The sequence below is a fragment of the Lonchura striata genome, chromosome 2 (assembly GCF_046129695.1).
Source record: "Lonchura striata isolate bLonStr1 chromosome 2, bLonStr1.mat, whole genome shotgun sequence".
Classification (NCBI taxonomy): domain Eukaryota; kingdom Metazoa; phylum Chordata; class Aves; order Passeriformes; family Estrildidae; genus Lonchura; species Lonchura striata.
The window spans coordinates 31,541,374-31,566,679 of NC_134604.1; the positions used below are offsets into that span (position 1 = coordinate 31,541,374).

The window sequence follows — 25,306 nt, forward strand, 5'->3', positions numbered from 1 at the left end:
GGGCCTGGAAGACAGGTGAAGGTTGAGGGTCAGGATTTGCTTACAGCCCTGGAAGCTCTCCCTACCCTGCAACAAGGTTGGGATTTGTGGTGGTTTAATGGGAGGGATTTGGAAAGTGTACTTAAATTTTAACTGTGATACTCCAAAGTAATAGTGAAGACTCAGCAAGTCCTGTCTGTGAGACAAAGAATGTGCATTTCAAGTTTGTTTGAGAGTGAACACACTGAGATGTGCCAGCAAGGCAGGCTGCTGACAGCCTGCTCTCTGCTTCATGTGCAGTTTGACAGGGCTGGAATGGAAGCATGAGCAGCTGGATGGCAGCAATACCTCATGCAGCGCCAGAAGTGGCTGAGATGATGTTGCAGGTGTCACTCTCGCACCTTTATTTGAACAGGTGCTTTTCCTCCTCTCTTTATTCCATTTCCTCAGTAGTCCATGAGCAATGCAGGTCTCAACTCTGCAGAACAGAATTTTTAATTGTTTTCTTTGAAACTTTTAAAAAACATTTTTGCAAATATTTCTGCTTTCTTTGCAAATGTCACCTCTCTGCCTTGCCTTTACCACTGACAAAGTCTGTCCTTGCTGATATCAAAAAGCAGAACTGGAGCTAGTCAAGCCTACAGCTGTTACTGACATTTGGAGAATACACTGCCTAGAGCTTGGAGTCTTGCAGAGAGGGAGGAACTTCACCTACTACTGCCAATGCCACCATGTTCTTATAATGTTTTGCAGAGCTTAGCAAAGCAGAAGTCTGAGAAAAATCCCCATCACAGAGGTTTATTCAGAAAACAACTTCTGTGGTGGCTGTACACACACAGGAATCCAGCCTACCCTTGCTGACACCATGAGGGGTAGCTCATGCAGGAGCCCATTACTGCAGGAGGTCACACACAACCCCTCACTACTCCTAGGTGTATGTGTACACACACTCTGTGTAAAAATTACACAGTGTCACTTTTGACTCAATATCCATTGTAATCTCTATTCCACTTTCTTAACAACTCTTCTGTGTCCTTTAAAATGTTCTTTATGAGATTTAAACAGTAATACCTGTGATGTCTGGCTACTAGAGAACATTTGGAAGGAGGTAGCTGTCTTCCAAGAGACTTTAGACAGGGGAAAAAGCACTTTTCTACAAAACACATATCTTTATTTTATTATTTATCTCTCTGGCTTAAACATCCCCTTATCTGCTTAGAGCAGCAGATGTCAAACATTCCAGTCATTTTTCTACCCTTTACAAAATTGAGGGGTTGTGGTGATCCAGGCTGGAGCTTGATGGTGTGCATCCTTCCATTTAGCTTGTGATCAGCTCACTGCCTGAGCACTGAGAACTGCTGCCTTCCAGGGACACAGATCCACTATGGACGTGCCTCTTGCCTGTCTCTGGGCCAGCTGATGAATGGATCTGTGGGCTGGGGAAAGATCTTAGCATGGGACAGCACCCAGGTACTGTGTGCCCTGTCACCAAGTCCTGGGGGGTGCAGAGCCCTGCTAAGAGGTGATCCCTTCCCCAGTGCCTCCTGCCCACCAGCAACTGGTCACTTTGCTGGTAGTAGGAGATGGAGATAGGACTGAAGCATATGAATCACACACACCAAGCCTGCCAGTTTGTTTTTGTTGCTCCTACATTTATTTAATTCTGTTTCATTGGGAGTTAGGTTGGATTGGGTGCTCAGGGTTTAGTTTTCCAATCAGCGCCAAGCCCAAAACTTCAGAGGTGTTTAAATGTCTGTTCTCACAAAGCAGCTGCTGGAGTCAGGGGAGTCAGGATGCTCAATACCTTTGCCATTGTGAGCCCCTGTGCTGCTATGAGGGATCTGGCTGTCCCCTGGAATTGCTGTGGATCTACTGTGAACAAACAAATGTCAGCTGGGATTGTTCAGTAGGCACTGCCTGTACTTTTTGAGACCCATGGAAAGAAATGAAGGGCATCTTAGTGTCAGAATGATTCACATTCTTGCTCCGGTTCCTGTTTGCTTGTTTGTCCAGGTGCATTTATGCATTTTTCCAACTGCTGGCACCAGCAGCTCTGACTGAACAAAGCCCACGGAGAGGGAAAGGAGAAGGAGGGGTTGTATCTGCCCATTACGTGTGTGTGTGCGTGAGTGGGTAAAAGAAAGCCCCAAAGCCTAGTTCTCTTGTTATGGTCAGCCTGTACTAAAGAAAAGGAAAATATTACTAAGCCCTACATCTTTAAGAGATCAGTTTGGTACCAAAGAATGTGGTACATTTTGATATGAAATTACCTTGATACTAAGATTGAAGAACTTCCTTATTTTGGGAATAAGTAGTTTCAAGAACCAGATTCTCTTTCCAATTATGGTAAGATACTGAGGGAAAAGTTCAGTACAATCAGTTGACTAACATATATAAAATTAGCATGTGGAAAGAAGGCCCCAGACCAGATAGTGCATGTTCCCATCACCTAGGGCTCGAGCACAGCTAGGCAAGACCCTGTAGGACTTCAGCCATGCAGATTTTGACCAATGTTTAGCCCTCGTTTCCTCCACTGGTGAGGGTGTGAGTAGGTTGGCCAGGACTGGAGCACAGAGCAATGCGATACAGCTGGGTTAAGTTACAGCTGGGGCAAGTTACAGCTGTTCAGTTTTCTCTTGAAACTTGAAATATCTGTAGGGCAGAAGCAAGGTGAAGCCTCCAGCTCTGCTTGCTCCCTGTGCTTTCCTCCTCTGTGAAGGAGCAGTGAGCTATGCAGATATCCTGAATCTGTACAAAGCCTGGTCTCCATTTCAGGACTGGGACCTGCCTTGGGTGCTACAGACTCAGAAAGCCGGGGGACAGTATGACCACAGAGCTCACAGTGAGCTCCAGCTGGGTGCACATGCCAAGGGGTCATGGGACAATCCAGCTGGAGGCAAAACAATGGGACTTAGGCTGTAACTGGCCCAGGGAGCAGGGGCAGTGCAGTGAACAGGAAACAGGCTGCTGTTTGGCAAAATAAAAGGCACATTTGTCTGAATGATGTTGGTCCATCCATAGGGGAGTAGAGGCACAGTGAGGCTGGAGTCCAAAAGGACTTGGATTGGCTGGGGAACATCCTGGACAGTACAACCCTGTGCCTGCAGCACTATAAATCCAGGAAAGAGGTGGAGGGAAGGAAACCTTCTGGCTTTGTGTCTGTGTCCTGGAGACTTTGGAAGGAGAGGAGCAGCACCCTACTTTCTCTCTTGAGCAGGCCTCCCAAGGAATCCACCCCTTTGGGGCTCTCCCATGAAAATGTGGATTCCCTTCCTCCTGAGCTGCCTGCTCTACACCCTGGGGATAGTGGCACAACCGTAAGTGCCATTTAAAAATCTAGTGATTATAGCTGTGGATGCTGAGGGAGGGGCCAAGACAGCAGGGAGAGAGTATGGGACTCTGTGTGTCACCTCCTGGAAGGGCTGGACATGGGGTGGGGTGCAGAGCCTTGTTGTGAAAGCAGGGTCCTCCTGAAGGTGAGAACCTCTCCCATGGATATCTCTGCAGTACCAGAGCTAGGTGGGCACTGGTGGTGGGAACAAGAGGGAGGGATATGAGGTATGAGGTGGGATGAAGGGAAAGGTGTAGGATTAAGTGAAGTGCAAATGAAAAGGGCTGCAAGGCAGGGGATGGATAAGCAGGAACCAATCTGCTGTCAGGGTAGTTGAGGAGCCATGTCAAAGCAAGAAGAGCAAATTCTGTTCTGTCACCTGAAAGTATTCATCTTGTATTTATCTGAAATGAACTCTTTACCTTCCATCCTGCCCCATGCAAGGTTCACACTCTGGCAATCTGTCCCAGTCTCTCCAGTAGAACAGCACCTCCTAATCTCAGAGAGATGGCAAACTCTCCTGTTGCCTCAGGCCAGCCTTTTAGTGCCAAGAGTGGGTAAGAGGGCTCCCGGGATGTGATGCTATCTTGTTTCCCCTACTGCAGGAGGTACCTGATCATCATTCCAGCTGCCCTGCCCTACCCCTCATCCCAGAGGGCATGCTTGGACCTTCGTGGTGTTGAAAAGCCTGTTCGTGTGGCCTTAACTCTCGTGCACCCATCTGGCAACCTCAGCCTGTACCGCAAGGTCGTCCGGAGTGACTGGATCTTCGAGTGCACCAGATTTCAGGTCAGAGTCATTCTTGGCAGGGACCCCTAGCTGGCAGCTCACAACGTGCTCATCACCAAAGAAACAGAGAATGAGGAAGACAGAAGAAGATAAGAGGGCATGGAAAAGAGTGAATGCACAATCAGGGGGAGGGTTTAGTGGCAGCCCTGTGGCTTTGCTGCTTGTCTTTGTCTGTCCACATGGTACTCTTCCTGTAGGATACCCTGGTGGCACACTGAGGAAAGGCTGCCTGGCCAGGCAGCAAAGCTCTGAGGAGGGTGGATAGCTTAGAAGCACCCAAATGGCAGTCACACAGCTTATTCTCTCCCCTGAGGAGGATGCACTGTCACAGCGTGTTGTTTGTGAATCTGTGATGCAGAAAGAGCCAGACCCCTCATCTCAGACAGCTTCCCTCATGTCTTCTTCTTCCCAAGCTTTTCTTTCTGGGCTTGAAAATGTCCTGGAGGACTAGGAAAGTCATGGGAGGGTGTACACACAAGCTCAGCATAAATCTTCCTTATTTGCCAAACTCATGATCCTCATTTTCTTAGTTTGCACTGATAATAAGATGGGATTTCAGTCTCTTGACCCTCACACTCTAGGAATTCTCATCACCATAGACCTTTTCTTCCCTTGAGTTAGTCTTCTCCATCTTGCTCCATGCAGATTCTAACAGTGGTCCTGTGAAGGAGTAAACAAAATTTCTGTGTCAGAATAGACTCTTTTTTCTCTTGTCCAAGGTCTATCCCAGCTGCTAAGCATTGTTCCCTGTGCTTCCACAAACACAGCCTTCAGCCACTGAGGGGGCACCCTGTGCTGGCCTCCAGAGTAAGATGGCAAAGAGCCTGGCCTTGCAGTGCAGCAGAAGCGAGAAGAGCACTGCTCTGATGCCTGCTAACCTGGTGGCTCTCCTGTTTTGTGTCCAGGTGCCCCGACCTGCAGGCAGCCAGGAGGTGGCCACTGTGCACCTGAGCATCTCCAATGGCCACTACTTCAGTGCAAGTGAAGAGAAAAAGGTCCTGATCCGCAGGGCTGGAACAGGCACCTTCATTCAGATGGATAAGCCCATCTATAATCCAGGCCAGACAGGTGAGCAACACATGGAGCAACACATGGCCTGAGAGTGGCCCTGCCTTGACCCTCCCAGGATTTGTTCTCAATTTCCTGTGAGTGGAGCGCTGAGTGCTTTGTGCTGTGTAGGCTCCATGGGGACAGAGGGGAGAGCTGCAGTGAGGTATCCCATGTTTTAGCAGCAGGAGGGGCCTGGGAGGGGAGGCCTCACATGCTCTGGGAGCAGAGCTGGCTTGGAAAAGGGAGCAGACCTGAACATGGTCTTCTTGGCCAAGGCCAGTGGGACTGGTCTGCCTACACTGCAGAGAAGGAAATGTAAGGGTAACCCTGGCTGCAGCCCATGGGAAAACCCCTAAATTGTGAAGCAGCTGTGCTGCTGCCACGTGTTTGGGGCAAGCAGAGCTGAGTGGGGCTGAGCAAAGGGTGAGAGGGGCTGCAGGGCAGGCACGGGGCTGCCACTAGGGCTGGGTGTGGGGCTGTGATTCTGGGGTGAGACAAGTGTGGGAAAAGTCCGTTCCCACGTGCACTCTGTCTGTAATGTGCTTTACTCCACTTTCTCCCTCCAGTGAAATTCAGGATTGTGACACTGACTGAAGATTTTGCTCCTGTTAACAGCAAGGTAAAGCCTGTCTAAGTGGAGGCAAGGAAGTCTCCAGACTTCAGATGGTTCTGCTTCCTCTACCAACCCCATGCCAGGAAGACTGGGACAGTCCCAGCACCCAGGGTGGTCAATGCCAACCCTTGAGTCAACAAGATTTGAACAGGAATTCCTGTTGGCTGATGGCTCTGCTGTTGCTGTTATAGGATGGCTGCTGGTTGATGGGAGAGTTGGATGGTATTTGGGCAGTGTGCCAGCATTTCCAGCTAGCTGAGTTACCTGAGTGCACCTGCCCTTGCCAAAAAAGCAGATGGGGCTTCTGGGGACCAGTCTGTGGGCTGCTGGCCATAATTATCAAAGTTGTGTACAGACATCACCAGATTTGATGACCCCCTCCCACAGCTCTGGGAAACTCAGTGATTTGTGCAGTGTGTGGCACCTGAGGGTGGCAGGAGAGCCTGAAGCAAGCAGAAACATTTTAAGAAAAATTAATTAATATGGGGAAGGATACACAGGAAGTGATCATAAAAAGAAGAGAGAAAACAGTATAACCAAATTATACTGACTGGCTGCTGGCAGCAGCTCATTGTCCCCATGTCAAGGGAGTGAGAAGTTGCCAGAGACTTACATATGTGGTGGCCAGGAAATTGCAAGGCTAGTGCCATTCTTCAGTAAGCAATTATATCTGCAGCCAGCAGCTATAGCTATTTCACTCCTCAGTCCTCCAGCAATTTAGGGAGAGCCAACAGGAATTCATGCCACGACAATTAAAATACTGAAGGGCACACAGCAGGGGAGTTGGACCAAATCCTTCCAGACTAAAATAAAGGGAGAGATCCTTCCAGCTTCTTTATTTCTGACTTAATTTCTTATTTCTTGGGCTATTAGTGAGGCCCTAGGATCAAACACTCTTTTTTTTCCCCAACAAAGAGGAGGCATATATCTTATATTAATAAGATAATGAAATATAAACAATACATTTGCTTCCATGCCTACAATTGGTTCATGTACATATTTGACTGTAAAGGCTTGATATCTATGTGTGAATACAAACAAATTAACACTGTTACTGTTAATTATGCTGTGATGAAAATTCAAAGAGATTGCGTTTAGCCAAAGCTATTATAAAGGCTTGAGTGCACTGCAGCATAGAAGGTATAATACCTAGATTGTAAAGTAGATGAGTTGAAGTTAATATGGATGCTGTTCACCAGCAGTTTATTCTGCACTTTTTTTTTTTTTATTTCAGTGAAAACAGAGTTGCCTCTGATAACTTGTATGAAAGCTTAGAATGATGAATAATGTGAATTATATGTAAATTGGATGTTTACAGTCTGGTTACTCTCCCAAGCCCTGCTCCTGCCTTATTATGTGTTGTGATCCCATATTAGAGGCTCTTCACCAATACTGCCTGGATGATAGATGAAGTGATATAAGAACAAACAGAGAATTAATGTGCCTAGAAGGGCTGAAATGTGTCCTCCTTTGTCCCTCCCTGTTACTGTCAGCTGCAGTCAGCACTAATTCATAATTTCCAGCTTTACCTCCTATGTCAGGGATTTTAAAGGAAGATTTTCTGAGTGTTCTTCCTATAGGTGATGCAGTTTTGCTAATTATTGGGATATATGTTACATACTGAGGCCATTTAATATTTGTGAACTTGGGAGGATGGTATTTGAGAGTCTTCTTACTCTTCCCCATTTTATTGGAGCAAATTCTAGCCTTTATGGTTGTTCAATACCTATCAAAATGCATCATAAATATTCACGTATCAAAAAGCAAATCTGAAGAATAGCATAAATTTTTATTGTTCCTTACTATTTTAAAGCAGTTGTCCTGGTTGCAGTAGGATCAAGTTTCTTGTATCATAATGTTTGTCACAGTACAGAGGCTGGGTGGGTAAGAGAAATTTATATACAAGTTGCTGTGTCATGCCAGTTTTTGACAGTGATGTCTGTTTGCTTTGCAGTACTCCATGGTGGAAATCCAGGTGGGTGTTCCAGACTCCTCAGGTATTATGAGGAAAGATATTTCAGTATGGATAGTACCTAGGATGCTGTCTTAATAGTTCAAGTTACTTTTCTTAGGCTCTATGCATGCACATTCTCTGTCCAAATGCTTCTTGTTAACAAGACTTGATGATACAAATGGTCTAACTTCATCCATTTCTACATTCAGGAATGTGGGCCAGGCTTTAGCTAATTTTTATAGTTCACCTTTACTGGAGATTGGAGGGTCTAAATGTCAGAACCTTCCATACCTTCTTTTTCCGTGGTTGTGTAGAGCAGAGTAAACCTGGGTGGGTTGGGTTCACCTCTGTTGGTGCTCCAGCATCACCATCTGGGCTAAAACCAGCAGGAACCTGTGAAAGCCTCTGAAATGTCTGCTAAGCCTTTGAATCCAGTGGGCTCTGGGTGGAGAATAGCCAGCACTGCTGATGACTGCCTCTTCTTTCCTTCCCTTGCACCACAGGACCCAAACCAAAACCGCATTGGCCAGTGGCTGGATGTGAGACCAAAACAGGGCATTGCAGATCTCTCTTTCCAGTTAGCTGATGAGCTCTCCCTGGGGACTTACACCATCAGTGCCCAGTCCTTTAGGTCCAGCTCAGTCCAGTCCAGTACCTTTAAGGTGGAGGAACGTGGTAAGGAGAATGAAGAAAGGGATGGAAGAAGTTGCTTGTTTGTTGCTTGCTTGTCTGTATAACGATGTAAAGCCAAATATTGCAAAATAGGATTTACTGCCTGAGAGCTGTGACTGAATGCAAATTTATGGGCAATAACAGAAATGAACACAAGGGAGATTGTGCTGGAGATTCCTGGAGAAGGTACCTTCTGGCAGATTAAGAATACATTAAAGACCTCTGCAAGACTGTTGGGGGGCAGGGGGAAAGGGATTCTTTCTTTGGTTTCCCTGCTGTTAATTAATGCTTGCTTTTAACTCATTAACACATTCCTTCATAGGAACGTACTCTTCCCTTTTGTGATCCTGTGCCCAGGTAGACTTCTGCCCTTGATGGAGTAACTCTGAGGTTTTTGTTCCAGTGTTGCAAAAGTTTGATGTTTTCTTCGAGGGACCAGCTCAGATTTATGCTTCAGATAAAACCTTCCCACTGCAAGTGTGTGGCAGGTAAGGAGAATGTTCAGGGGAAAGGAAAGATTCCATCAAAACTGTGTCTCTCCTTCCGTATGTCTCCTATATTTTCAATCCATCAAAGAGAGGTGGCTCAAGAAGGATCAAACAGAGCCATTCCTTTAGAAGAATCCCAAATAGTTCAAGAATCAAGCTAATGGCTTCTTCCTTGGGAAAGAGGTACCTGAGCTACACAGGAGAGAGAACATCCAGCTACAGAGAGACTTGCCCTAGGCAACAGATACCCTCCTCTGGAAGATGTGTCTGTTCAGTACTGAAAGATCTCATGTGGGAAAAGCACTTACCAGATATGGGACAGGCATGTTGAGGTAAAGGCACAGGAGCTGGCATTCCTGTAGCAGTTTATGCCTTTCCTTCTCACTTACGTGATGCTAAACTTATAACCTTCTTAGAAGCAGTGGATAAATTTCTCTAGTTATGTGGTTATTAGCAAAAAATGAGCAGATGAGGGTGGGAAGGAGGGCAAAACCTATGACAGTATAAACACAAAGAAGGGAGGACAATGAGCTCAAGAGCACTCAAAATTTGGTGAGCTCATTTTTATTTGGGGCTGCATTGTCTGGAGACCTTTGGTGTCTCTTTTTGCCACTGATTGGTCTGACATAATTTTTCATTAATTGGGACAGTTACAATCAGGTTATATGAGGCTGTAGCAGTAAATAGTACACACCACTCTACATCACCAGGATGGGTCACAGATGTCGTCTTTTTACTGATACCATAAGGAGCATTGCTCTAAAGGGCAAGTCAGAGAGGGGCCAAAGCAAGAAAAGGCAGCAAAGCAGGCAGAGGAAATACCTAAATGCCTAAATCAGCAGAGCAGGTCTGATGATGGAAACAAGAGCCCTGATCATGAGACAAACCCATAGTGAGGCAAGTCTGAGGTCACTCTGTGGCTCTATTACTGCAATTTGCTGTTGCTGTCTGCAGGGACACCCATTTCTGCTTGCTTTACCCCCCAAACTATCTTCACCAAGTGGATAAATCAGGCCCACTCCCTGTGTGTGCCTGCAATTCTAGGACAGCAAGTGCTCAGCAGTGGGAGAGCTCCAGAGGGTGTGGGCCTGCTCCTGTCCATTTCTGCATCTGTTCCTTTGTTCCTACATCTGTTGGATGCCAGACCATGCTATTGCACTCCCAAAGTACTCAAAGTGCTTTATTTTAATTTGTGCCTGCCTGCTTGCCAGCTGCAGTAAGACCTTTGTCACAAAAGGCACCTGTGTGGAGCGATGTGTTGGACAGAGCAGGCAGTGCCTCTGCCTAGGAGCTCCTCTGGTGTTTCCCTGCAGGTACAGTTTTGGGAAAGCAGTGCGAGGGACCGTGCACGTGACTCTGTGCCAGAGAGCAAGGAGGTGGCCCCAGAATGCCAGCAAGGACATCTGTAGGGAATACAGCGGTCCCGTGAGTAAAATCCTAGAAGGTGTATGGGCAGTAAGGAAGCACCTCAGGGGATGAAGTGTCAAGGGCTGAGTGAATAGAACGAACTACTCAGAGCCCCATCCAGTCTGACCTTGAATGTTTCCAGGAATTAAGCATCCACCACCTCCCTGGGGAACATGTTCCAGTGCTTTATGAGTTCTGCATTATTTTTTGTAGTAGTCGATAGTTATGACAGAATGACTGATCCCTTGTACTTCTGACCCCTTCCCTTCTCCCAAGCACCAAATAACACCTGTCACTCCCTATTGCAGACAGCAAGCAATGGGTGTTTCACCCCTTCTGTCAGCACATCAATCTTCAATCTGACTCCCAGCGAGGAAGACAACAAACTTTATGCAGAAGCCTCTCTCCTGGAGATGGGCACAGGTACCCAGGGGCTCAGCAAGGGAAGGTACAGGGGCAAGAGGAACCATTCTGGGGTTTGAGGATTAGAGAGTGCACACATCCCCCTCTCCTCCTCCCTGCTGCTGGGATCACCACATGGGCATGGAGAGCTACTCTCCCAGCAGTAGGAGGATGAGGAGTGGCTGGGAGCTGGATGAGTGGTGTGGGTCCGTGAGGCTACAAGGAGGCTTGCAGACAGCTTAACTAAAGAAGGAGCTGCCACAGGAGTGGCCTCCAAACCTTGAAGAATGATGGTGTTGGGAAGGAAGCTACGGACACTGCTAAGAGGGGTTGGGAATAACAAAGTGAGATTAAACTACAGTGCACTAGTCACCTCTGGTACTGATCCTGCTTCCCTTGCACTCTGCATTCCAACAGGGGTGCAGATCAACACTTCCAGCCAAATCCTCATCTCCAGGACAGCTGCAAGGGCAGTATTTGAGACACCCAATGAATATTACATCCCTGGAGTACCATACAGGGGGAAGGTGATTTTCTTCCCTTGCTTTTTTGCTGCCTCTCATTTGCCAAAGAATATGATATCTAATAGATCTAGCTGACCCAAAGCATTTTCTGCTCCTCAGACAGAGTATTTTACCTTGCACTGTGTCCCATTGCTTGCCAGTGTAGCTACAGTTGCTGCATTTCAGGTTCTCTGTTGTGTTTACACTTCCAGCATCTGCTGAGAGCAATGAGTGGTGTTTCAGCAGGGATGCTGGGATGCAAGGATGTCTCAGCTGCAGGCTAGGAGAGAAACTCCTCATGTTCTAGCCACACACACCTTTTGGAGTAGACAGATTTGAACCATGCTCAACTTCACATTAGAGATGAGGGAGCTGTGCAATTCTCCTGTCTTCCTGGGGCCAGACTGAAGTCAGTAGGTGACCTACACAGGAAGGTCTGTGCTTTTTAGAGATAGGAAGGTTGAGGTATGACATTGGAAGAAATATCTGACTATGGCTTTCCTGCCTCACCCTGTTGTCACCAGATTAAGGTTCAGGATCATTATGGAACTGGTATGAAGAACAGGAAGGTTTATCTTGTGATAAGGGTCATGAGGCGTCGGTTTATCAAAACGTACATCACAGATGACAGTGGAATAGCATCGTTCAACCTCGACACAACTGCCTGGAACAGCTCATCAGTCTCTTTGGAGGTAAACACCACTTCTGCATATGTGAGAGTCCTTGAGCTCTACCTGTGCTTCCCCTCCTGCCCTGCAGCCCTGCTGCCAGCTCAGGCCTGGGCTCACCACACAGCTCTGCACAGAGCCAGTTGGAAGGCACCAGGCCAACAGCCTTTCCCAAACCAAGCTGATGACAGCCTAACAAAGCACTGAAGCATGAAACTCTTAATTTCTGTGTGTCTCTGTGCCCTGTCAGGGGAGGTTCACACTGGAGGAGTTCATGCGCGCTCCTCGAAGGACTGACTTCAGTTACACGAACGCTTACCATCACCTGCAGCCCTTCCATGTCACAACCAAGAGCTTCCTGGACATACACCCACCCACAGAAACACTGCCCTGTGGGCTGAAGCAGAACATCCAGGTGACCTTCACACTCAGCAGGGATGACCTGGGAGAAGACACCAGCCGTATAAGTTTCGCATATTATGTGAGTAAGGGTAGTAGATAACCTGGGGGGAAAGGCTGCACTGATAGGACCAGACCTCAGTGAAAAGCTCAGGATATAATTTAGGTCATCCCTGCAGGGATGACAGCTAAACCTTGTTCTCAGGGGACTGGGTGAATGCTACACCTGGTAGGGCTCAGCCTGATCCTGATCACCCTGATCCTGGTGCTAGAGCTACAGTTACCTCCATGGATAAGGAGGAGGTTTCTGTCTTTGTAGCCCATCCCCACCTTAGCCTCTGCCAAGGCTGCAGCTGGAAGCTTATTCTCCCTTTAAAACTGGTTGGGTATCCCTTTTGCACTCTGGTTTATCAAACAGCTGCTCAGTGGAAATGGATTTTGGTCTGTTCTGGAGGCCAGCCTACTAGAGGAGAAACACTTTAGTTATCACTCACCAGTCTGCAGTGAAGCCACTACTGATCCATTGTCTTCACTGAACAGACTAGACCAGAGACTCCTGTGTTAAAGCTTCTCCTCCCAACTGTCATGTCTGAAAATCTCCTCAAGTTTGGGATTGGATTGAGCCCACAGTTAATTTTGGGGGCTTTATTTTGCTTTTGAGAGCAAGATGCACATAGATAAGTGTGGATGCACTCTGGTGGCAAACAGCAGTCTGCTCATCCCATGTTCCTCCTCCTGCAGGTCACTGGCAAGTCTGGAATTGTTGTCAGGGGCCAGAGGAATATCCAGATCGGGAAACTGAACAGTAAGTCGTGGAAACAGTTGCACCAAGTTGGTTTCTAGGTTGGTCATGAGAATTGCCAAAGTTCCTTCCAAATTCCCTCAATCTATTGGCCTGGAGCAGTCAGCAAACAGGACAGAGGGAGGCTGAGGAAGCAATTGTGTCAAATATGGAAGAGGGCAAAAAGAAAGAATGAAACAATGATGAGAAGAGAGACTGGGAGGATATAGGGGAAGATGGGTCAGAGGGAAGGGAGAATGGGTCAGAGAATGGAGGGAGAGGGCAGACAGTGCACCGGCAGAAATTGGTTTGACATTTTGAGATTATATAGCACAAAAAGAAGGTGTTGGTGGGCCTATAATGAAAATATTCTGCCTTTCCTTCTTCAGTGTTGAAGGGCTCGTTCTCCATCCCTTTGACCTTCTCTGCCGACTTGTCCCCATCACCTTCCTTAGTGGTATACGCCATCTTCCCCAACGGAGGGGTCACAGCTGACAGCATCCGTTTGGATGTTGCCTTGTGTTTCCAAAACCAGGTGAGACTCACCTCTGTGGCTGGGGGAGAGCTGTTGAGCAGGAGTCAGGAGGCCTGAGGGAAGGAGACCCTTAGATCCTTCCAAGAGAGAACTGGGCAGAAGAGATAGAAGGGGTACCTGCAGCACAGTTCCCAGGGACCAGGAAAGCTTCAGCAGTGACTTCTGATAGCAGTGGCTGAGCAAAGGAGATTCCAGCTAGTCCTCCTCTTTCTAAGGGTGCCATCTGTCACCCTCCTCAGACCTCTTTCCTTTTCATATTCCTTTCCCGATGTGTGGCTCCAGGTCAAGGTAGGATTCCCAGATAAAGAAGTTCACGCAGGGTCAGCAGTGCAGCTCCAGCTGCAGGCAGCGCCCGGCTCCCTGTGTGCAGTCCAGGCAGTGGATGAAAACCTGTTCTTCACCAGACCAGACCGTGAGCTGACCCGCCAAATGGTGAGTGTCTGTGCAACCAGGCAAAACCTCAGGAGTGATGGATGAGCTGGGCAAGGCAGGCAGGGGCTGTGGCAAGGGGAGCTGGAGGCCAATGAATGAGGAGGTCTGTGTGTGAAGGAGAAAGCAAGGCCTGCCTAGTAAGAAGGACAGGAATTGGTGTGCATGCTAAGGGAGGATGGAGTGAAGTAACTGGAGGTATCTGCTCCTGGCTCAATCCTTCCCTGCCTGTGAGTTTCCCTAGGTCTATGGTTTGTTCCCTGCTGCCTACCAACGTGGATACCCTGCCCAAGTAGAAGAGCATTCAGATCACTGTGTGCAGCCTCAGTCCTTGTCATCTCTGCAACGAGGAAGGCCACAACATTCCTTTCAGCCTGACATCTTCAACCTCTTCCGGGTAATCACCTCATGATGTTTCCCAGAGCTGTAGCAGTTATGTGCATCTGAGGTATTTTCTCCCCAAGCAGTCTGAGAGGGCCTTTTCTCCTTCAGACAGACCCTGCTGTCTGTCCCAACTGAACTGTGTTGTCTCAAAAGATGTACTACTCCACTGAGCAGGAATACTTGTATTTCCCTCCACATGTGCACAAAGCAAGGCGATGAAATCCTGGACCAGCAAACTCCATTTTTTTGGACTTGAATGGGAATAAGGAACGAGGTCCTGGCTGTGTACTGTTTGTCTACAGTATTAGAGAAAAGAGAGGGAGTGATCCAAATTGTTAGACCACGGGTTGTTGGCATGGCTTAGTTGTTAGCTGCTCTTTGCCACTGTTTTGGGCAGGTACCAGGCAGACCTCTAGGGCAGATCTCCATGCCTCCCTCAGCACTCTGTCTGCTTGGGCCAGTACTGCTCTGGGCTGCCTGGGCACTGGGTTGTCCTGACCCCCATGGTTTCTAGAGTAATTTGAAGATCATCAGTCAGTCTTCCCTACTCACAGATGCTTTTCTGCCTTCCCTGCCCTCCCTCTTTTCCTAATAGAACATGGGACTGAAAGTGTTCTCAAACCTTGTAATCAAGAAGCCCCCTCAATGCTCCCGTCGGATGGATAGGAAGCCAGTTGTAGGTGAGATGCACTTTGAGCCTACCTGAGACATGAGATCTTTGGGGTTTGTTGGTGGTGGATGTTGTCTCTCTTATGAGTACCAGGTGCTGCTGCCACAGTCCACCAGACTCACTTCAGTAGAAGTGACCTAGTCTCCATAAAAAAAGGGCTCTGAAGGCTGTCACTGCTTGGATGTTCCCTGACACTAAAGGATGACACTCCCTTTCCTCACAGACAAACCCAAGTGAGGCCCAGGATCTGTTTCCCAGTGTCTATTCCCATTCCTCAGGCTGTACTGAGACCCAGCTTCTGTCCCCATTTGTAGCCACAGAGACAGCCATGTTCCTCTGTGTCTCAGTTTGCACTTATCAAGTGCAACTGTACTCAGCTGGCTCATGTGCCTACCTGTATTTAAACCATTGCTTGCTGTGGAAAGTGAGCTTTGTGCAGCAAATAAACAGTACTATTACTCACAGAATTATGGAAATGTTGGTTAAAATGGCTCTCTGGAGGTTCTCAGTCTCTTAATCAACAACTCTAGGTCAAGTCAGGAAAGGGCTTTGTCTAACCAAATCTTGGAAACCTTGCAATCAGCTCACTGCAATCTGCTTCTTCTGCTATCACTCTATTTTCCCTTCATTTCTAATCTCTCCCATGAAATCAGTCCAGTCCCTTGTGCTTTCCTCTGTCAGACTCTCATATGTCTCTCTTACTGCTTGCTTTGCCTCCAGCCCCACTGCTAGACTGTCTATGGTTGGCAAGATTCACCTCTCCCACTCTGGTGGGACTCCTTACTCTTTCCTTCAGGGGTGCCTTCTGCAGAAGACCAAACAATCAATGAGGAACAACCCCAATTTACAACTCACAGAAGATTTCACCACTATTTCCCTGAAACTTGGATCTGGAATGTGTACTCTGTTGGGTAAGTGAGTCCTGACTTTACAAATGGACAGAAGGATGACCCTTTGCTATAGAGATATAGAGACTTGGCTGACTTGAGTTTGTGAAAGAGGTGCAAAGAGACCTCTGTGTGCAAATTATGTGGCTCTTCCCTGCATTTGTAGAGTGTCAAACTCGTAGACTTTGAAGTGCAGAACTGAAGTGTACACAGATTTAAGGAACAGGAGAACACTTCCAGACAAAACCACCATGAGTGTACACAGCTGGAACAGATGGAATGCTTGGGCAGTGTCTTGCTCAGAAGGACATAAATCCTTTACTGATGGCATTTAAGGGAGGTTTATGGCTCTAGGGAAAAAATTGCTAAGAAATGCCTTGCTGTGAGCCACTGGAGCAAAAGTCATTGGCAATACAGCAGAGGTTGATCCAAGCATGAGGACTTGTGTCACCTCCCTCAGCAGGGCCATGAGACTCCTCGTTGCACCTCCACCCTCTCCACTAGCAGATGAATCTCTTCATGCAAGTTCTCTCTTCCTCTCAGCTCCAATGGCAGCAGGAATGTCTCAGTCACAGCACCTGCTGCTGCTGCAGAGTGGAAAGTCAAGATGTTCTGCTTGGCTGGGAGGGGGTTTAGCCTTGCCCCGACCATGAGTCTCAGAACAGTTCAGTCCTTCTTTGTGGACATGACATTGCCATATTCCGTCATCCGTGGGGAGACCTTCCTGATGAAAGCCACTGTCTTCAGCTACCTGCAGCAGTGCATAGAGGTGTGTGCCTGTGCCACAGGTAACACTGTGTGGGACAGGCCTACTCTGCCCTCCAGTTTTAGAGCTCATCGTGCCATCTCACCTGAGTTGCCCAGTCACTCATCTGCATTTGTCATTCCCTCAGATCCAGGTAGCCCTGGCTAAATCCTCAGACTTCCAGGTGGAGCCGTGTCAGACTTGCAGAGACAAGGAGTGTCTGTGTGCAGAGGAGTCCAAGACCTTCATGTGGAATGTCACAGCAGTCCAACTGGGTATGGCAGCAAAAAGGGACTGGTGATGGGGAGCCCTAAAATTGAAATGAAAGGGTATGGGAGGTCGAGAGAAGTTGCCAGAGCTAGGTCTCCTCTGAATCCTGAGATTTGTCCTTAATGGTGCAAACAAGCAATCCATTATGTTTGCTTTCTTTCTCTCTTCTTAGACAGACTTCTCTCTTCTTAGACAGAGAGGGCAGGAACTCCTGAAGAGAGGGCTGTGAGACCAGCTGGGGAGGAGGAGACTGCATGGATGTGGGTGGGGGAATTTTGTGTCGCTGGTCCTATGCTTCATATGCAATAGGAAGGGTATGCTGGGGTCCAAGGGCTGCTGGACCCTCTATTGTTCAAGTCAGTGAAGTCACTGCTGGTGAGACATTACTGAGCTTTCTCATGCTCAGGGTGTCTGAACAGTCTGTCAACACCGTCTGGCTCACCTTCACTGGCCAAGCCACTGAGGCCATGAAGACCAGCAACCCAAAGCATCTCAGGCCACTATTGGTTAAAAAAAGTTTACTCCATTTGTCCACAGGTATAAGAAAAGGACTCTGTTAAATTTATTTGCTAGGGACTCTGAACATCTCAGTGAGGACAGAGGTACTGGACACCACGTCACGGTGTAGGGGCAGGAAGCCTTTGCCAGCTGCTGTGAGGGGGAGGCACACACTGACCAAACGCTTGCTGGTCCAGGTCAGTTTGAGAACAGCCTCATTTCAGTCTATGGCATCCCTGCCCAAGGGGGAAGGCACACTGAGGTGGGCTAAATAGTTTTATCACCTCAAATTTTGGCCAGCAGAAGCATACCAAAGCTGTGGCTTAGTTCACTTTATTTCTCCCAGGACCTAGCCAAGCCTATTCTTGCAGTACACTTTCTTGAGCTGCATTCCCAAGTCTGTGTTTCTCCCTGTACCTTTCCCTGCTTTTCATCCACACATGCTGTACCTGAGCTTTTGTATGTGCTCACTGGCCAGAGAGCCCTGTCCTTTGGGCTTACTCTTGATCCTTTGTGCAGTGAAGCAGGCAGACTTGCCAAAAATGAGTAAGCTGGAGTCCCTGACCTCTGAATTCAGACTTGAACTTTCTCTGAAATATTGCTGTCATTTGGGAATTTTATGTGTATTTTTGTTTCTCCATATCCCATGTGCATGTTTCTGCCCTGGCAGCCAGAGGGTGTGTTAGTGGAGAAGTCCTACAGCTCCCTTCTGTGCCCAAGAGGAGGTATGTGCCTGAGAGGAGGTATGTGCACAGACTGAATGGGCTCTGCAGCCTGAAATAATTATACCTGAAAGTAGAATTAAACTGTGGGAGATCTCATGACAGAATGTTTTGAAATTATTTTTCACATAGGAAATTTCATTTCCTATCAGCCACAAATGAATAAGAAATATTACTCCCACATGCGCTGTCCTACATGAATTTGCTGATGAGTGTTAGTGGCAAAAACCTGCTCTGTAGTCTCCTTCCCACAGTGCAACTCTTGGATGTTCCTGGGGCTCAACAGTCACCAGTGAGAGGTGCTCCAACCCTCCCACCCTGTCCCTGCAGCATTGCAAATCTTGCTAGGATGTCCTCGATTTGAGTGATGTCCAGCTGTGATCCTTGTGAGCCTTCTGAGGTGAAGTGAATTGAGCTGAAGTGAAGCCTGGCAGGCCCCTGGCCCCACCAGCAGCTCTCATGTATGGCCTAATCTGAAAAGCTTCCAGGCAATGCACCTCAGTGCCATGCCCAGGACAGTCGGTGTGAGCGGGATGTAGGCAGTGTCCCACTTACCTGGGCCAGTCTTGTCTCTCCAGTTAGGGGCTTTTGGCTTGGTGTTTCATGCTGCACCTTTTATCCTATTGTTATCAGGAAACGTGGCTGAGGAACCCGTGTCCCTTCGTCTCCCTAACAACGCAGTAAAGGCATCTGCCAGGGCTTCCATTTCTGTCACAGGTAAGTGACTTCTCCTGTGGGCTCACAGATTGCTGGTCTGTGTCAGAGCAAGGCTCTGGTGTCAGAGGATCCACTTGACATGAAACTGCCCAAAAGAGTGCATGCTGTATTTCTATTCCCTGCAAACACCAGGCATTCAGATTTCTGGCTTTCATGGGAAGAGTAATCTGCACAGGAGAATAATCCTCCTTTTTCTAGCTAGGACCTTGGAGCAGAGACTTTGGACCTTGGCTATTTCTGTGTAGATACAAACAGTAAAGCTCAAAACCATGCTACAGCAGAAGCTCCTAGAGAGAAGAAATCTTTCTCAGCATTATAAAGTTGCAAAGGAACTTTGGAGAGGGTACTGGGACTGGTCATACCTACCATTAAATACATCTATTTGTATTGCAGGCCAGACTGGTATGAAGCCAGGCCTGGCATAAATAGCCATGAATACTGTGCAACAGAACCCAACAGAGGTAAAAACACAAGGCTTTTCTGACTGGCTGGAGGATGTATGGACACCTTCACACCATCTGACTAGCACCCCTTCTGGTTTCTTCACATTTTGATGCTTGACATATGGCCAGGTAGAACAGGCTTGGCTAAAGACCTGGCATTTCAACCTTTCCCTGAGTGCAGTTATATTTGCTTGTCTATGTGACACAGATTGAGCAGGCACAGCTCTGCTGACAGCCTTTTGCAAACAGTATTTGTTCTAGCTGGAGCTCTTCAGAATGCAAAAGCTGACAAGGGAACTTATCTCCAGACACTCCATAGAGTTGTCATGATGCCAAGCTGGAAAGAGGCAAAACAGTCGCCACTCTCCATCTTGCACTCAGTTGTTTACTCCTCTTTCCTCCTTTCTCCAGTGCTTTCCCCCTGCTGAGATAAAGCACTGTTATCCCCTGCCTGGCTGAAAAAGCACCTCAAATAATCTTTACACGTCCTTTGCTTTTTACCCCCTTGGATAGGTGACCTCATGGGGATGGCACTGCAGAACCTGGACCACCTGGTGCAGCTGCCCCACGGCTGTGGGGAGCAGAACATGGTGCTGTTTGCCCCCGTTGTCTATGTGCTGCAGTACCTGGAGAAGACGAGGCAGCTGAGCCCCGAGATCAAGGACAGGGCAACAGGATTCCTGCGCAGTGGTGAGTACAACAGACCCACCTTGTGCCTCTGCCTTCCCCTGTGTCCAGCATGCCAGTAACTCTTGCCCTTGCACCCACTCTGTCAGCACTGTCCCCTCTGTGTTACTGTGCCCTATTAATCACTGTTCCCATCTCCCCAGGGTATCAGACACAACTTCTTTACAAGCACACAGATGGCTCCTACAGCTTCTTTGGGCAGAAGGATGGAGAAGGAAACACTTGGTAAGCACTGCAAACATCTCTTACTTCTGATTTTTCCTGTCTGGGTCAGAGGACATAATGTATTTGAGAAAGCTGACAAGATGCTCCTTCTTTGGGATGGACACAGAAGAAACTCCCTGACAGGAAGAGTCTGAGCAGACTTGGAAAACTTGGAAAAGCAATCAGGCAGGGCAGCAGAATTTCTGGGAAAGTGGAACAGCAAAGATGTGGTCCCAGGGAATGAAAGACCTTTTTTTTTTGTCTCTATGCCACTGCTGTTGGCCCACAGATAGCATCAGGTCATGCTAGTGGTGGCCTGGCAGCAAGAGGGGTACACATGTCTGGAAAAAAATCAGGTAAGAGCAATAAAAAAATCTTCTCCTCCGTGAGTGAAGAGGAGCTGCCTTGGCACAGCATACATCTATGGTGCTTGGCTAAGATGAATGGAGAAAGGAAGGGAGGAAGAAACTGGGGAATTCCAGATTGTCCCTAGTAATTTGGGGGTGATAACATGGAACGGGTAAAAGTAGAAGGAGTAGGAGGGTTTTCACCTGTGAAATTACTAAGTAGTATGTAAGTAGCATATCTGTAGAGACAGAGGCAGGGAAAGGAGCCACTGGGGTGGGTCCTGTGGACCATTTCCACTTTTAGATTGACTTTCTTTATGAAAATTACTCTTTTTTGCACCCCTACTATGTCACTAGCTCAGGGACAAGCACCAGGAGACCTCTGACTGTCTCTTTGTCTTTTTTTTTTGTTTACCTCTTTTTCTTACAATGCATCCCTCTTTCTAGGTTGACAGCTTTTGTACTCAAGAATTTTGGCCAAGCCAGAAAATACATCTATGTAGATGACAAGAACATCCAGGATGCCCTACGCTGGTTAGAGCAAAACCAGCTCCCCAGTGGCTGCTTTGCCACCAAAGGGAACTTTTTTCACTCCTCCCTGAAGGTAAAGGTGGGCCAGGCAGGTAGCACTGCTGGGGAATGGCTGGAGAGATTTTTGACAGCAGAAGACTGTGGGATCTCAAATGATCCTAGAAAGTCATTCTGTAACCTGTGCAAGTCCTAAAGAGGGGGAAAACATGAGAGGAATGCTTTTCCTTCTGAGGAGTGGGTCCTCCTAACACCCTGTAAGAGTGAAAGATGTGTTCCCCTCACAGGGCAGCATGGATGATGACATTTCTCTGGGGGCCTATGTCGCTGCAGCACTGCTGGAGATGGGTCTGCCACTGCAGGTGAGCACACTCAGCTTGCTCCTGCTCCCTCCTGCTCTCCTGGGCACCACCATGGGGCTATGCCAGCTTGTGATTCTGGTGTTCTCCAGGCTAGGAACTGGGTGGGAACTTCCAGGAATGAGTCAATGTTTGGTCAAATGATGAAGTCATTCCTCAAAAGAGCCGGTGTTGTGAAACTGGCCTGATGCAGTAGTGCTTGGTGGCAATGGCTCCCAGTGCACACCAGGGCTGCACTGCCTGTTTTCTGAAGACAGTCTGTAAATTAATGGGTTTCTCTGGACCTACATTGGGAAAATGAATAGAATAGAATAGAATAGAATAGAATAGAATAGAATAGAATAGAATAGAATAGAATAGAATAGAATAGAATAGTTCCCCAGCCTCTATTTCACCCCTGTCAGAGTTTGGCACATGTCTCCTCCCAACACAGGGCAAGCTGATGCAGACTACTCTCCACTGCCTGCAGAAGGTGGTTCACAACATCACCAACATCTACACAGAAGCCTTGCTGGCCTATGCCTTTGCCCTGGCTGGGGATTATGAGACAACCCAGGAGCTGCTGTACAAACTGGAGGAACAGGCCATCAAATCAGGTGCTGCCTGCTGGAGTAATGTATGCCAAGCTACAGCAGTCAAAAATGATATATGTATTGATATATAATATATTTATATATAAGATGCTCCTTGTATTTTGCAATAACTGCATTGTGTGACTGAAAATACAATAAGGTATTTCACAAACTATGAGAGTGACTTAGAAATTGTTTCCTCACACTGGAGGATTTCAAAATCCCTTTGAGGGAGGAGATAGGAGTCTGTGAGCTAAAACAAGGTGAAGCCTTGGAGAATAAATTCAAGAAAGCAATCCTGGCCTGAGTATAGCGAATGTACTGAAGGAGCCCTGAAAGCACTGTGGGGTTTGTTTCCTCTGAAAACCCAAATTATGTCCTCCCTAAATAGCCTTCATAATCCTTTTCCTTCTGCAGGAGGACAAATCCACTGGAGCCCCAAGCCAAGCTCTCCAGCTTCCACTGACTTCTGGCCTGGCACTCAGTCAGTGGACATAGAGCTGACAGCCTACGTGCTCCTGGCGTACCTCTCCAAGCCACGGGTGCACGCCGGCGACATGACAACTGCAGCTGGCATTGTGGCCTGGCTGACGCGGCAGCAAAATGCCTACGGGGGTTTTGCCTCCACCCAGGTAACCAGCAGATCCCCGTGGATCCTTTCATACCCTAGGCTGGCAGCACAAGTCCTCTTGAGGAATTCCTCTTCCAAGACAGTTCCATTACGGCTGATGCTTTCAGAGGAGTGACTGTCTCTCTCCCTCTCAGGACACAGCTGTTGCCTTGCAAGCCTTGGCGAAATACGCAGCGAGGACGTTCAGCACCTCAGGCCAGGCAGTGGTGAGGGTGAGGTCCCCGAGGGCCTTGGGGAAGGCATTCCAGGTCAGCCGGCAGAAGCGGCTGCTGGTGCAGCAGGCAGCGCTGCTGGAGATCCCGGCGCAGTTCCTGCTGCAGGCCCACGGCAGCAGCTGTGTCTCCGCTCAGGTGAGGGGGTGGATGAGTGTGGGGGCAGGAGGACTCTGCCTCTTTTCTCCTGCATGAGATCATGCCTGGCCTGTCTTTTCTGCTCCTGGCCCTTACCCTGCAGACAGTGCTGAGGTACCACGAGCTTTCCCCACGGACTCCTGTGATCTTCACGCTGCGTGTCAGCACAGAGCTGAGCAACTGCAGCCAGGCGAATCCGCGCATCCTCACCGCCCGCATCCTCGCCAGGTGCCTCCAAGGGCTGCTTTCTCCTCCAGCGGGATGGAGTGAGCTTGGGAACAGCAGCCAGGAAGGGCTCAGGGCTCTGGGAGACACCCAGCCCGTGGGGTGAACAGGACAGAGGGTGAACGGACAGGTGGAGGGTGCTGGCTAACTCCTGTGAGAGGGAGCGGTGGCTGCCAAGCCCCCAGTCCCAGAGGGATACCTGGCTCAGAGTGTGGTGGTGGAGGGAAGAAAGGCTGGGAGGGCACTGTCCTCAGCGAGTCAGACTCTCTGTCTGTTTTTTCTTCTCCAGCTACATCGGGAGCAGAGTCACATCCAACATGGTGATCATAGAGGTCTCCCTGCTATCCGGATTCATCATGACTTCCAGATCCAGAATGTTGGTAAGAACTTTGGAAGAAGGAAACCCAGCTATGGTAAATGGATCCTGCCTGCTTACTCCTGTTGAGAATTGTTGATTCCAGGCCAGGTGGTAGCTAAATTTGCAGGAGACCTTTGCTGTTGCAATTGCACCAAAACCTCTTGTTTTTTTACAGCCCCCCCAAGGGAGATCAGAGGTGGTTCAGCTTCTCCCACTGCCAGTGTCTGGACTTGGGCCAGGAACAAAGTGTACTGCTGGGTGTGCTGACACCAGGATTTGTTTGTCAGAAAGTCTAAGACAGGATTTCTCAGAGATATTCTATCTCTAGCTAAAAATATTCTTTTGTTTTCCAATTAAATCATAAATTAAATCACAGCCCCCATGCAGGTCTTTAAAAGCAGTTGAACACTCAGTGATGTGAAATAAGAATCTCTACTGGTGCCTGCACCCATTTGCTGACCAACATATCAATAATACGTACTACACACACAGCCTTTGGTCCCCAGAGTGGGGAGATTCCTCTGCCCTGGGCAGGGTCAGTGTGCTTCATACATGAGATGCTCACAAGGGATGTCCAAAAGGGACTAGCAAAGATATAACCATTGAGAAATGCACAGTTCCACACAGAGTCCAGCTCATACCTTCCCCTCACCAAAACACTGTCTCTGTCAGGTCAGGAATCCCTAAGGAAAATACTCACACATTTCATTCTATTATTGTTTCTTATCCTAGCTGGAGAACAGAACAATTGTTAAGAAAATAGAAGTGAAAGCTAATGTGGTCTACATTTATCTGGAGAAGGTAAGTGAGAACAAAATTATTTGGTGTGGCACAGTGAGAGCAAAAAGTCAGAGGACAGGGAGCTGTATGAGAAGCCTGAGACTAGTCTAGGTAAGAAAAGAACTCTGGTAGAATTGGGGGCAGAGGAAGTTTGCCCAATTTCATTGTCATTAGATTAGAATATTCCTAAACAATATTGTGAAAATTCCTAGCACAATATTGTGTGCAATTCCTCACACAATACTCCATTTTAAAGTCTAGAATCTCTAATGGATTAGAGAACTATAGTGCAGGAAACAATTCAAATAAGGGAAGATGAAGATGCTGTGACTTTTTCTCCTATTCCTTGCTAATTTCCTTCCATCTCCACTAGCTCAACGATGAATCTCAGACTTTTATTCTGCAACTGGAACAAGTAATTCAGGTGAAGAACCTGAAACCAGCCAGCATCAAAATCTATGATTACTACCAGCCAGGTGGGTTGCAGATTTCCTACTATTTGTGGGTGGGGAGCTGGGTTCCTGATTCTCTGGCTGGGAAGAGACATGCAGTCTTCTCTGTGTGCATCCATGTGTAATCTCCTTCTTCCTTTCTTTTGCAGAGGAGCGAGCCTTGGCTGAATACAATGCTGTCTGTAGTTGAGGTAGGCAGCAAATTCCTGTGTGACACCAACAGTGGCATCAAGAAATGGTGGGTCTTGGGCGGGAAACATTGAATATAAGCAAACACAGGAAGGGCAATGGTAAGCAGCGGGGAATGTACCCAGCTAGAAACAGGAAGTATCTGTTTCTAGGAATATGGATCAGCTTTTTTAATGCTCTATCTCCTCCTGTGCACATCTGCACCTGGAGGGGCAGGGTTTTGTACATAAGCAGAGGTAGAGAATTTATTTCTCCCAGCTGCTCTTAAATGCAATTTTCCTGGTTTGG

The 25,306-nt window shown here is 47.9% G+C and overlaps 1 protein-coding gene across 1 annotated transcript; it reads left to right on the plus strand.

Annotated features, from left to right (window-relative positions):
* The first annotated feature begins 3,237 nt into the window (after positions 1–3,237).
* LOC110472355 (alpha-2-macroglobulin-like protein 1) lies at positions 3,238–25,108 on the plus strand. Its single transcript, XM_077781283.1, has 35 exons — positions 3,238–3,296; positions 3,916–4,099; positions 5,005–5,167; positions 5,716–5,768; positions 7,717–7,737; positions 8,220–8,391; positions 8,792–8,876; positions 10,190–10,301; positions 10,592–10,706; positions 11,103–11,212; positions 11,713–11,880; positions 12,107–12,337; positions 12,997–13,060; positions 13,426–13,571; positions 13,854–14,003; positions 14,245–14,397; positions 14,980–15,064; positions 15,851–15,965; positions 16,485–16,710; positions 16,835–16,961; positions 17,530–17,651; positions 18,125–18,179; positions 18,810–18,893; positions 19,850–20,026; positions 20,167–20,248; positions 21,022–21,178; positions 21,390–21,464; positions 21,895–22,057; positions 22,451–22,665; positions 22,799–23,014; positions 23,118–23,242; positions 23,529–23,619; positions 24,330–24,398; positions 24,751–24,853; positions 24,979–25,108. Exons 1-35 carry the CDS (start codon positions 3,238–3,240, stop codon positions 25,017–25,019), a joined length of 4,314 nt encoding a protein of 1,437 aa, XP_077637409.1. The 3' UTR covers positions 25,020–25,108.
* Positions 25,109–25,306: the final 198 nt, after the last annotated feature.